General features: G+C 35.0%; 1 protein-coding gene across 1 annotated transcript in view; it reads left to right on the plus strand.

Moving 5' to 3' along the window:
• The window catches only part of LOC132752240 (U5 small nuclear ribonucleoprotein 200 kDa helicase-like), a 42,366-nt gene that overhangs the window by 6,237 nt on the left and 21,776 nt on the right, over positions 1 to 14,353 (plus strand). The window contains 11 exon segments of the mRNA XM_060742556.1: positions 2,179 to 2,337; positions 2,732 to 2,831; positions 3,386 to 3,603; positions 4,991 to 5,164; positions 9,111 to 9,252; positions 9,718 to 9,869; positions 10,581 to 10,751; positions 11,297 to 11,355; positions 11,787 to 12,045; positions 13,383 to 13,594; positions 13,944 to 14,124. Of these exon segments, the coding sequence (XP_060598539.1) occupies positions 2,179 to 2,337; positions 2,732 to 2,831; positions 3,386 to 3,603; positions 4,991 to 5,164; positions 9,111 to 9,252; positions 9,718 to 9,869; positions 10,581 to 10,751; positions 11,297 to 11,355; positions 11,787 to 12,045; positions 13,383 to 13,594; positions 13,944 to 14,124 (1,827 nt within the window).

A 14,353-nucleotide genomic window follows, 5' to 3' on the forward strand; every position in this document is an offset into this window, starting at 1 on the left:
AATTGAAGATCGATATTTAAAGATTTAATGCTGATTTAATAATAAAGGAACAATTCATTCTCATGTTTGGCTTGGAAACTGAGAATTTTTGCGAAATTTTAGGGTTTCTGAAATTCCGGCGAACGTGAAATCGCCGATGTTCGGGATCAATTTTTGGATCAAAGAAAAGCGTACGTGTATTTTGGTTAGTTAATTGTCCTGGCATTTCGGCACAATATGTTAAATTATTAAAACTCTTATAGAACGTTTTTGCAAGAATGAAACGAAAGCATAATTTTGCTTAGAAAGTGCCGAAAATTTCGAGAATAATTCAAAATTACACTCATTTGTAATTTGAGAAAACACTCTTTAAACTTGCGGCGTAAATAGTCAATATTCTTATCCTTTTGTCGGTAAAATTTGCTAATTTCCAATCAACTGTTGATCAAAGATGTTAAATTATCACCTCGTGTTATATCTGGTAATTACATGTACAGCACGTGTATACATTAGTCTGATCTCTATTGCGTGATAATGATTGAAAATGTTATCGCTGATTGGCTAATCGCTTCACGGGTCGATGTGCATAGGACCGCCTACCTATAGACTGACACGCGCTGACGTATTTGTGTATTTGTGGTCGTTTGATGCGTCCCCAGGCAAAATTAAGCGTACATAGGCTATCCCAAACATTCATTCTGACGATTTTACTTTGCGTGCATGTACCCCCTGCTTACAATTTTTATGCGTGCATCTAGAATTTTGTGCGTGAATTACGCACTGTAGTGCGTGAATGGGCATGCTGACTCCTTAAACACTTGTTAAGTTTTATACAGGCTGCTATCAGTGATCAGGTAAAGACGCCTGCTTATACCCTTGATATAAAACAAGTCTGTAAGATCATGTGGGGTTTTTTTTTGCTAAATTTATGCTCAAGACTTATTGATTTTTATACCCCCGCACAACAAAGTTGTAAGGGGGGTATACTGGAATCAGCTTGTCCGTCCGGCTGTCCGTCCGAGCAAACATTTGATATTTATGAGCTTCATTCCGTAGTTAAATAAAGAACAAAAGCTCATAAAATTCAAATTAAGAGCTATTTTTTTGATTTTATGAGCTGATTTTGCTTATGGACTTTGGTCCAGGTGTAGTTTATGAGCTGATTTACCTCTTAAATATCAAAAGTTGGTACGGCCGTCCGGCTGTCCGTCGGTTTTTTCTTGTCCGCCCAATAACTTAAGATTCCTTTGACCCTTAGTCTTCATATTTGGCATGGAGGTTAGTCATGATTAGTAGATGACCCCTATTGATTTTGAGGTCACTAGGTCAAAGGTCAAGGTCACAGGGGCCTTGACTTCAAAAAGCTTGTCCGCCCAATAACGTAAGATTCCTTTGACCTACAGTCGTCATATTTGGCATGGAGGTTAGTCATGATAAGTAGATGACCCCTATTGATTTTGAGGTCACCAGGTCAAAGGTCAAGGTCACAGGGATTTTGACTTCAAAAAGTTTGTCTGCCCAATAACTTTAGATTCCTTTGACCAACAGTCTTCATATTTGGCATGGATGTTGATCATGATTAGTAGATGACCCCTATTGATTTTGAGGTCACTGGGTCAAAGGTCAAGGTCACAGGGGCCTTGACTTCAAAAAGCTTGTCCGCCCAATAACGTAAGATTCCTTTGACCTACAGTCGTCATATTTGGCATGGAGGTTAGTCATGATAAGTAGATGACCCCTATTGATTTTGAGGTCACCAGGTCAAAGGTCAAGGTCATAGGGACTTTGACTTCAAAAAGTTTGTCCACCCATTAACTTAAGATTCCTTTGACCCACAGTCTTCATATTTGGCATGGATGTTGATCATGACTATAAGGTGACCCCTATTGATTTTGAGGTCACTGGGTCACAGGGACCTTGACAAAAAAAAGCTTTTCTTGTCAATTGCTAAGAATGTCCTGTCCGCAATGTATTGATTTTGACATTTTCACATTTGAAGCATGTAGAATACATAACTTAGCAATGCACTGGCTTAGTAACCTCAGATTTGGCAGGGAGGTTGTCCTTGAGCTCTAAATGGCCACTGTTGATTCTGACAAAGTGGTATGCGGGGGTATTCACGCCATGATAGTGGCAGTTCTAGTTGATGTATTTATTTTTTATAAATATATAAGATTCTTTATCTGTTTTGTTTATTAGCTTGGTGGTGGAGACCAGAGTCTAAGTGCTAAGGATAGTGTTGGACTTCACCCGAGAGATATAGATGCCTTCTGGCTACAGAGAAACCTGAGTAAATATTACCCAGATGATCCAACCATGGCACAGTCAAAATCTAAAGAAGTTCTACAAATTCTCCAGGTATATTTGCTTTATATCAAATTAAGGAGTTTATTTTATTTTTTTTTCAGAACTATTTGATAAATACTTGTGTAATGCAAATTCGTTTATGGTTGCAACTGTTTAGTGATTTTATGGTTACAATGTTGACTCTTTGCATATGGAAAATTTTCAATTTTATTGATTGCATCAAGAGGATATTCTCACAGCCTAATAGCACATATATATGCAATTCTTTTTGTTCCCAGATTTAAAAAGGTCTGTTTCATCAAATACCATAACATTATTATATAGCTAAAGCAGTATGATGTATATATATATATATTTAATATTTTATCTTTGTCTAAACCTGTGCTTTAACCTATTTCACTCATCACCAATGGTCTAAGTCTACCTGTGTTTTAACATATTACAGGCATCTGGTGATGACAGGGAGGCAGAAAATCAGTTGGTCATGTTACTGGGAGTTGATGCATTTGCTTTTATCAAAGTTTTGAGGCAGTACAGGCAGATGAGTAAGTTTAAAGTCATGACAGAAATTCACTTTATATCATACTATATAGATTGAGAATTTTCATATTTTGCCGAAACTTTTTGATGGGAATGTATAGTACACTGATTATCTGATAAAGGTAGGATTAAAGACTTCTTGTATAACTGTATTCAATAGAAATCTCTGATGCTGTGGGTTTTCTCACTTAATTGGGAAGAGGCCTTAGTTTCTTGATTTTGGGAAAAATTATTGCTAATATTGCTAATTTGGGAAGTAAAAAAGCTGGTGTAAGTTCAGATTTTTAGGAAAACTACCTGATTTTAAATAAAATTTCAATTGGGAAAAGGCATTTTATAGGCCTCTGGTATATACAGTGAAAAATCACTGTGATTTACCGTAATTAGAAAAAATTCAGTAAGCATTGAACACACAAACAATATTATGAAGATAAAGACACGCCTTTTTAAACTTATATAGCTGACACATTTCTGAGGGAGACATTTAAATCAAGCACTTATTGACTTACTGATTATTTTTCAGTCCTATACTGTACACTACTGGCTCTGTTTTTTTCAGTCCTATACTGTACACTACTGGCTCAAGCCCAGAATGAGAAAGAGAAAGTTGACATAGAGGAGAAGATGGAGAGTGAACCAGAACTGTTGAAGATTTTACAGGCTCTACAAGCTATAGATAAAGAAGATATCGTATCTGAAGAGAGGTCACGTCGAGATCAGGCAAGGAAAAGCCGTGTCGCAGCCGATATTGAGGCGATGGATACAGATGATACACAGGTAATGTTCTGGTCATCTAAGTTTTTGTATGCCATTCAGACAAGCTTGGAAGATGGTGTCTGAACTTTACTGTAGGATGTTCAAGTCTCTGTCAAGGCATATGTTTTCAGAGATTTTCTTTTTCGATACTGTGTTTAAAGCTATTTTAAATATCCTCGAGTGACCAGTTTCGACGCCCATAAGGATTGTTTTGTATGCATCTATAAAAACCATGTGATTGTATTGTATAAAATGTTTTAACTTTTTAAATATTCTCTAACCTTAATGAAATGGGTAAATTTAAGCTGTTTTCCAGCTATTCCTTTTCATGAACAATCCTACTTTCACTTCATCCGGGAGCAGCCATTTTGATTGAGAGTGCCCTAAAACGACGCTATTGATTGGCTAATTTAATTACACACTACAGGAGACTGTACACCATAATACTTTTACTTACGTTGTTCACCAATATCAAGAGCATAGACCTGCAAAGTATCAACAAGTGAAAAATAGTTTATCTAGTCTTTATTTCTTTCATAAATAAAGCATAATTATATATGGTAAATGCTTTTGTTGTATTTTTACAGTGGTTTGGATGGTTGCCCTAGTCTGTTTGACCTCCTCTGCTGAATAATATAGGTTGGAAAATAGCACCTTTACTTCCTTTATTGAACCTGCAAAAACAAAATAATACTAGTAGAGCAACTATTTAAAATATGGCAATTCATTTTATCCAAATAAGATAAACATATCCAATTAATTTTCAATTAACATTCATTCATTGATTAATAACCGTAAAAAATATACAACACGTACAGGTTGCTTTAGGGTGAAAAAATGCGCCCAAAACAACACTATTGGGTAATTTATCTGCCACGTGACCTGAGAATAAGGAAATGAGGTCAGCAGACAGGGGGGTATTTTCCAGCCATTTTTTTCAAGGAAAACATGACATAGTAAAGTGAGGGTCAAAATTGCATCAGTGAAATCATACAAAAATCTCTTAAATAAGGTATAACATGCTAAATCTTTGGGTGTATAACTTACTACATATTGTTACCTGACAAACTAGAGGAATCCCCTTTTGCTATAGCGTAGTACAGTAATGACGTTAGCGGCTGCTTATACCAATGATGAGGCAAAATATAAATGGCGTCGAAATAGGGCAGCGTAAAAACGGGTCACTCGACGATAATTCAGTATTGTTTTGAAGAGATTTGGTCTTCAGCCAAGAGTGGGTAGTAAAATGCTAGAACAGGGGACAGTATTCTTTTATAATTGCTCACCAGTAAATACTAGAAAAAAAAATGTTGAAATTAAATTAAATTAGTTAAATGCATTTATATAACTGAAAATTTTATGAACAGAACATGAACAAACAAAAAAATTGGAATTATTTTCTACACAGGAGCTTGGGTATGTCAGCAATCTTGATCTTGAGGACTTGTCGTTCACTCATGGCAGTCATTTGATGGCCAACAAGAAGTGTCAGCTACCTGATGGATCATTTAGAAAACAGAGGAAAGGGTATGAGGAGGTACATGTTCCTGCTCTAAAACCACAACCATTTGACTCGGACGAGGTAATGTTGTTTTTTGACAGGAAAATTGAGGTTGTAAAAGCAACACTGTACTTTGAAAGAATCTTTAACAGTTAGATTAAAGGAACTCCACTGAGGTCTAAATGCCCAAAAGCATGAAATTTGAATTTCTTACATAGATCAGCTGGAGTGCTTTAAACAGAAAAATATGATAAAGATAAGTAAGAAATTTTCTCAGAAATAAATTTAAAGTCGGTTTTTTTGTGCTATTCTTGCCCTGATTGGAGTGAAAAGTACTATTTGCAACACTTTTTAGTCCCCTACCGGTTTACCGGAGGGGACTTTAGGTTTACCCTCCGTCCGTCTGTCTGTCTGTCCGTCAGTCCGTCTGTCCGTCAGTCCGTCGGTCCACAAAACTGGATCCCGCGATAACGCAAAAAGTACTGAAAATATTTTAATGAAACTTGATATATGGATAGATGGCAGTATGGAGATTATGCACGTCTTTTTCTTTTCTTCCTATCTTGAAAATTCTGGTTGCTATGGCAACAAATAGACTGAAAATATGGCAAATTTTACACATAACCTGGATCCCGCGATAATGCAAAAAGTACTGAAAATATTTTTATGAAACTTGATATATGGATAGATGGCAGTATGGAGATTATGCACATCTTTTTCTTTTCTTCCTATGTTGAAAATTCTGGTTGCTATGGCAACAAATAGACTGAAAATATGGCAAATTTTACACATAACCTGGATCCAGTGATAACACAAAAAGTACTGAAAATATGTTTATGAAACTTGACATATGGGTAGATGGCAGTATGGAAATTATGCACATCCTTCTCTTATCTTCCTATGTTGAAAATTTTGGTTGCTATGGCAACAAATAGACTGAATTTTAAGATTTCTGATTCTAGTTTTTAAGTTTTTTCACTATAAGTTCTTTATTTCTTAAGGTATTTTCTTCAAACTTTAAATATAAGTTGCTTGTCATCAACCACATCATATGTGACAAGGTTTACAACTCTAGCACAAAATTTATCAGAATTACCTCCCTTGAACTTAAAATTTTCATGAAAAAAACATTGTTTTTTTTAATAACTTCTTTTTTTGAATGTATCTACTTCAAACTTCATATAAATGTTTCTTATTATCACTCAACATTTGTGAGTGTTCAATACTCTAGCAAGACTATTTCCAGAATTATGCCCCTTTTGAACTTAGCCTTTTTTTTTGAGAAATTGGTAATTTTTACTCCAACTTCTTCAATCATGATAGGATTTTAAAAATGTTATATTTTGATAACAGGGATGTTTAAAAAATAACTTTAGAGTGTCCTTCAGTCTGTCTGTCTGTACATAAAAACTGTTTCCTGTGATTACTTTTAAATAACTTTTTTAACAAATTTACTTAAAATAGGAACATAAGTGAATGGCCAATGCCCTTCAGAATGTTGCTTGGGCTCTTACCGGTTGGGGACTTATGGATTGCTTGCAATACTATGATAATTGCTTGTTTATTATGTCTCCCCCACCTCGGGGGGAGACATATTGTTTTTGCCCTGTCCGTCCGTCCGTCCGTCAGTCCGTCCGTCCGTCAGTCCGTCCGTCCGTCCGTCCATTCTTCGTTTCCGGACGATAACTAGAGTTCCTTTTGACCTACAGCCCTCAAACTTCATAGGATGATTGGTCTTATAGAGCTGATGATCCCTATTGTTTTTGGGGTCAGTAGGTCAAAGGTCAAGGTCACACTGACCGTTGGTCAATTTCTCGTTTCCGGATGATAACTAGAGTTCCTTTAGACCTACAGACCTCAAACTTCATAGGATGGTTGGTCTTATTGAGCAGATGATCCCTATTGTTTTTGGGGTCAGTAGTTCAAAGGTCAAGGTCACAGTGACCGTTGGTCAATTTCTCGTTTCCGGATGATAACTAGAGTTCCTTTTGACCTACAGCCCTCAAACTTCATAGGATGATTGGTCTTATAGAGCTGATGATCCCTATTGTTTTTGGGGTCAGTAGGTCAAAGGTCAAGGTCACAGTGACCGTTGGTCAATTTCTCGTTTCCGGATGATAACTAGAGTTCCTTTTGACCTACAGCCCTCAAACTTCATAGGATGATTGGTCTTATAGAGCTGATGATCCCTATTGTTTTTGGGTCAGTAGGTCAAAGGTCAAGGTCACACTGACCGTTGGTCAATTTCTCGTTTCCGGATGATAACTAGAGTTCCTTTAGACCTACAGACCTCAAACTTCATAGGATGATTGGTCTTATTGAGCAGATGATCCCTATTGTTTTTGGGGTCAGTAGTTCAAAGGTCAAGGTCACAGTGACCGTTGGTCAATTTCTCGTTTCCGGATGATAACTAGAGTTCCTTTTGACCTACAGCCCTCAAACTTCATAGGATGATTGGTCTTATAGAGCAGATGATCCCTATTGTTTTTGGGGTCAGTAGGTCAAAGGTCAAGGTCACAGTGACCGTTGGTCAATTTCTCGTTTCCGGATGATAACTAGAGTTCCTTTTGACCTACAGCCCTCAAACTTCATAGGATGATTGGTCTTATAGAGCAGATGATCCCTATTGTTTTTGGGGTCAGTAGGTCAAGGTCACAGTGCAGTGGGGGAGACATGCGCTTTTTTACAAAAGCATCCTCTAGTTCTGTTTTATTATTCTCACAATTATTATTATTTTATAGATAGATCTGTGTGGTTTTATAGTAGTAGCAACAAGAGAGCTAAAGCTGATATGTCCCTTGTTAGTCCCCTACCGGTTTACCGGAGGGGACTTTAGGTTTACCCTCCGTCCGTCTGTCTGTCCGTCCGTTAGTCCGTCCGTCCGTCTGTCTGTCCGTCAGTCCGTCCGTCCACAAAACTGGATCCCGCGATAACACAAAAAGTACTGAAAATATTTTAATGAAACTTGATATATGGATAGATGGCAGTATGGAGATTATGCACGTCTTTTTCTTTTCTTCCTATGTTGAAAATTCTGGTTGCTATGGCAACAAATAGACTGAAAATATGGCAAATTTTACACATAACCTGGATCCCGCAATAATGCAAAAAGTACTGAAAATATTTTTATGAAACTTGATATATGGATAGATGGCAGTATGGAGATTATGCACGTCTTTTTCTTTTCTTCCTATGTTGAAAATTCTGGTTGCTATGGCAACAAATAGACTGAAAATATGGCAAATGTTACACATAACCTGGATCCAGTGATAACATAAAAAGTACTGAAAATATGTTTATGAAACTTGACATATGGGTATATGGCAGTATGGAAATTATGCACATTTTTTTCTTATCTTCTTATGTTGAAAATTCTGGTTGCTATGGCAACAAATAGACTGAATTTCAAGATATCAGATTCTAGTTTTTAAGTTTTTTCACTATAAGTTCTTTATTTCTTAAGGTATTTTCTTCAAACTTTAAATATAAGTTGCTTGTAATCAACCACATCATATGTGACAAGGTTTACAACTCTAGCACAAAATTTATCAGAATTACCTCCCTTGAACTTAAAATTTTCATGTAAAAACATTTTTTTTTTTTTAATAACTTCTTTTTCTGAATGTATCTACTTCAAACTTCATATAAATGTTTCTTATTATCACTCAACATTTGTGAGTGTTCAATACTCTAGCAAGACTATTTCCAGAATTATGCCCCTTTTGAACTTTTTTTTTGAGAAATTGGTAATTTTTACTCCAACTTCTTCAATCATGATAGGATTTTAAAAATGTTATATTTTGATAACAGGGATGTTTAAAAAATAACTTTAGAGTGTCCTCTAGTCCGTCTGTCTGTACATAAAAACTGTTTCCTGTGATCACTTTTAAAGAACTTTTTCAACAAATTTACTTAAAATAGGAACATAAGTGAATGGCCAATGGCCCTTCAGAATGTTGCTTGGGCTCTTACCGGTAGGGGACTTATGGATTGCTTGCTATACTATGATAATTGCTTGTTTTTTCAGTCGTTGGTGAATATAGACAGGCTACCAAAATATGCTCAGCCAGCTTTTGAAGGGTTCCAAACATTGAACAGAATACAGAGTCGCTTATTTAAAGCAGCTATGGAAACGGATCAAAATCTCCTTCTTTGTGCCCCAACAGTAAGTTTTCTTCTCTAAATTAATGATTGCAAGGGAAAAGAGCTACCTCTTCTTATTGTCAGAATTCAATTATACTGTATGATAATGAAAGAATTAACATGTCAGAATTTATTTCTTGCTGTTTTGAAATATAAAAATTAATAAGAATTGCCAATGAACTTGAACTATTTTTGATATCTTTGAAATGTAGATGTTCTTATAGATTCTTCACTGTCAGTAACATTTCCTGATACTTATTCTGTAAGAAGAGTCTGTAATAAATTTCTTCATGACTAACTGTTTAAATTCTGTTTGTGACATTAAATTATTTTCTAGTATGGAAGCTATTGATAAATTTTGTGATATTTCTGCAAACATGTGTTCTGTTTTTAAAATGAACATTGTTTATACTTGATGTGGTATTACTCTTTTATTTTGAACTTATTACTCTTAATTTTGAACTTGCATTGTTTATATTAAAATAGGGGAGCAGGTAAAACAAATGTGGCTTTGTTGACCATGTTACGAGAGATTGGTAAGCATGTGAATCCAGATGGTACAATCAACGGAGATGAGTTTAAGATAGTCTATGTGGCACCCATGAAATCACTTGTACAGGAAATGGTTGGCGGATTTGGAATGGTGTGTAGAACCTTTAAAATTGTTATTAATGTATACAAATTAAAGTTTAGCAGTATTACCATTAAATGATCAAATGCTGTTTCTAAAATTGTTAGTATAATTATAATAAATTGGTTTCATTCAGGTTTAATTAATATCAAAATTGATAAAATATTTTGCGAAGATTTGTATCTTGATCTATGACCAAGGGGCATCTGTGGCCGAGTTGTTAAGGTTAATGGCATCAGACCACTTGCCCCCATCACTGTTTGTTTGAATCTAGACAGAGACTTTGGATTCGTAAATGTGAGTAAGCTATCCAGCTAGCTTACAGAATGTTGGTGGTTCTACTCAGGTGCCAGTTTGTGCCTGAAATAATGCTCACAAGGAAACCTTTAGGTCTTCTTCCACCAGTATGGCTTTAAAGTCGCCATATGACATATACTGTGTTTATACTTGTTTTGTGTAAACAATTCAAACTAAATGCACCTTATCAGGTCAACAAACTGTTTGCTTATTAAGTGGCTGAAAACATTGTAACAGTTCTTTGTAGTTTTGGTTATTAAGCTACGGTTCAGGTACATTTGTTGGAAATTTGAATTTAGTCACTCGGGTTTGTTTGAAATAAGTGCTTGATTATTGATGAGTACAGAAATGAGTCTTTAAAGTAGTCCTGTATTGCATAATTATAATCATTTACATGCTGATAAAAAAGAATTCTTCCTGTTACAGAGATTGAAGTCATATGGTATTAAAGTAGAGGAGTTGACAGGTGATTCTCAAGTGACAAAGGAACAGATAAATGCCACTCAGATTATTGTTTGTACACCAGAGAAATGGGATATCATTACAAGAAAAGGAGGGGAGAGAACTTACACACAGCTTGTCAGACTTATGATCTTTGTAAGCTCTCTTATTTAACTTTCACTATTTGAAAAGCAGTTGTGGTTATTATGTAATAAATGTTGCCTTGTAAGTTTTGTATGTTTGTCTAATATTTTTTGTGTGACTAAGCAGTTCATTTGTCACAACTTTCATTTGAACTTGGTTAACATTTTGATTCATTTACTGTGTTATTTATATCATAACATCTGATAGGTAGAATATATCGGTTTGAATCGTGCATAAGGCACAATAGCTTATTTTAAGTCCCTCTCTTACAAAAGCCATTGCTGAAAAGCTATAAGCTTAAATATTTGATAATAGAGCATCTTGCCATTATGACAGTTATGTTACTATATGACATAAGCGGTGTTGGTGGGACATTAAATTTTACTTCCCTGACTAATACCGGCTAGTACAAATTTGCAACTATTTAGTGTGTCTAAAAAAATAGCAAAGAACATCATAAACTAAATTGAAATCTGGTATTAGTAAAACAAAGAACTTTTTTAAACCCTTGTATTGTTATTTCATATCATAACTTAAGAAATTATTTTGTATTTTAGGATGAGGTGCATTTATTGCACGATGAAAGAGGACCAGTTTTAGAATCTCTTGTTGCCAGGTAGGTTATCTAAAGAATATACAAAGGCTGTTAGCTCTTCTAGAAGTGCAATATGTCAGATTTTTATCTTAATCCTGGTATTTTCTCAAATAATGACATCACTGTGAAAAATGCCTTCTCATGTGACAAAAATGTAAGAAAAAAAGATATATGAAAACTGAAAAGAGAACAAAATCAGCTATTGGGTTTATTACCAGGTATCTGTCTATTTTAACCAATTCATAACAGTTCATAATGGTTGAAAGAACAGATATTGATTTGATTTTTTCATCTTTTATTACTTACTACGTACTTTATAAAATGGTCTCTTGTTTTTTCTTCTTTTTTGTTAAAGAAATATGGTCCTTTATGAAATTTAAAGTATACAGTATAGTAGTTACACTAATAATAATATAATTTGAAATATTTAAAACTAAAAAATTTACTTTCAGAACGATAAGAAACATTGAAACTACCCAAGAGGATGTCCGGCTTGTTGGCCTCAGTGCCACTCTGCCTAATTATGAAGACGTGGCCACATTTTTACGAGTCGAACCGTCCGAGGGCTTGTTCTTCTTTGACAACAGTTTCAGACCGGTACCGTTAGAGCAGCAGTTTATTGGTATAACTGAGAAGAAACCAGTGAAGAGATTTCAGATTATGAACGAGATTGTCTACGAGAAGGTTATGGAGCATGCTGGGAAAAATCAGGTAAACTAATAATTATTATTAATAAAAGATAACTGTGCTTAGTCAATGAGATATTTTGAGAAAAGCCAAATGTTGAGACATGTTTTACAGAATTTTTCTTCTGAAGGTATTAGATATTTATCAATGCCTAAAACTACCTTTGGAAAGAAGAGAATTATTTTCAGTTTAACTAATTCATGTTTTCATTCTTTTTCATTACTTATATTTTTTGTTCCTTGATACTAAATGATGCTCATTGATCAGAATTGACAACTCTGCAAAGTAATTTGTTATCTTACATACACTGAACATGTAAAAACAACAATATATTTCATTTAACGTAATAAATAACAAGAGCGATCAGTGATCACATGTGTCGCCTCATGATGGCCAATTTCATGTTGGGACAAGTTTTGTGACAGACAGACAGACGGACAGTGCACAACTAGACTTGGTACTGATCATTCCTGTAAAGTTTGGATAAAATTGCACCTGTACTTTATGAGGAGTAGTCCGGACAAGCTTTGAGTATCTGGCAACACACAGAAAAAACACCTTTTTATCAAAGGGCCATAACTCGGCCAAAAATCATTCACCCTGAAAACCCGTGCAATATGCGCAAAGGACTTGAGCTACAGATCAATCCTGTAAAGTTTCATTGAAATTGCATAAGTGGTATAAGAGAAGTAGTCAAGACAAACTTTGAAAATAAAAATTATTAAAGGGCCATAACTCTGACAAAAATCATTGAACCGGAAAATGCTAACAATATGCACAACTAGACTTGATACTGATCCTTCCTGTAAAGTTTGGATAAATTGCACCAGTAGTTTATGAAGAGTAGTCCGGACAAGTTTTTTCTGTATCTGGCAACACACAAAAAAACACCTTTTTATCAAAGGGCCATTACTCAGCCAAAAATCATTCAACCAGAAAACCCGTGCAATATGCGCAAGGACTTTAGCTACAGATCAATCCTGTAAAGTTTCATTGAAATTGAATTAGTGGTATAAGAGAAGTAGTCCGGACAAACTTTAAAAATAAAAATTATTAAAGGGCCATAACTCTGGCAAAAATCATTGAACAGGAAAATTCTGACAATATGCACAACAAGACTTGGTACTGATCATTCCTGTAAAGTTTGGATGAAATTGCACCAGTAGTTTATGAGGAATAGTCTGGACAAGTTTTGTGACGGACAGACAGATGACGGAGAAGTGATCCTTATATGTGGCCACTACTCCGTAAAAACCAAAATATTTTTTCTTAAACAAAAGGCACCTCTGCAGAGGCTATAGAATTAAACAACCTAATCATAATGTTAAGTATATTGATAGATAACATTCTAATTTTTCCAGGTTTTGGTATTTGTACATTCGAGGAAGGAAACAGGAAAGACAGCTCGTGCAATACGAGACATGTGCCTTGAGAAAGATACACTGGGTCTCTTCCTGAAGGAAGGGTCAATATCAACAGAAGTTTTACGTACAGAATCGGAACATGTAAAGAATTTGGAGCTGAAAGATCTACTACCATATGGCTTTGCTATACATCATGCTGGCATGAATAAGTATGTACTTAATGATACTGTAAAGTTACTGGAACCAGATTTATAGGAAATTTTTGTTTTATCAAAGATTTATACTTAGAATTAAAATGTGAAATACCCCTGTTCTGTCTGTTGAAAACTTTCAATTTGTCTGTTGAGATTACATAATTTGTCTGTTAAGGTTATTTTTGATAGTGAAGAATATTGAGACTGTTTAAAAAATCTGCTTGAGGAAAGTACTATGTTTGTCTGTGGAGAAAATTTGTCTCTGGAAATTACTCTGTTTGTTGAGATTACTCTGTCTGTTAGATATAGTGATAGATTGAATTAGAAGAAGCATATTGTGTACATGAAATGTTTGTATATACAGAGTTGATCGAGCCCTGGTAGAGGATTTGTTTACAGACAGACATATACAGGTATTGGTATCAACGTCAACCCTCGCCTGGGGTGTCAATCTACCCGCACATACTGTCATTATTAAAGGGACACAAATATACAGTCCAGAGAAGGGAAGATGGGTGGAGTTAAGTGCCCTTGATGTCATGCAGGTACTACTAGTTTTGATATGCCATTAGTGAATGATAAACACAATTTTATCCTTTCCAGGATGCTTTCCATAAATTTCTTCATTTTTTTCGTCTCCATTTATCCGTTTTTGTATGAAAGGCATATGATGAAAGATGTAAAATAAATGATTAAAGTTGCCCTTGATTATTACTAATTTAAAATACATGCACACATATATACACAATAAATAATTTGTAATAAATATGATAC

Source organism: Ruditapes philippinarum, unplaced genomic scaffold, assembly GCF_026571515.1.
Source record: "Ruditapes philippinarum isolate M1 unplaced genomic scaffold, ASM2657151v2 ctg629_1_1_1_1, whole genome shotgun sequence".
Lineage (NCBI taxonomy): Eukaryota > Metazoa > Mollusca > Bivalvia > Venerida > Veneridae > Ruditapes > Ruditapes philippinarum.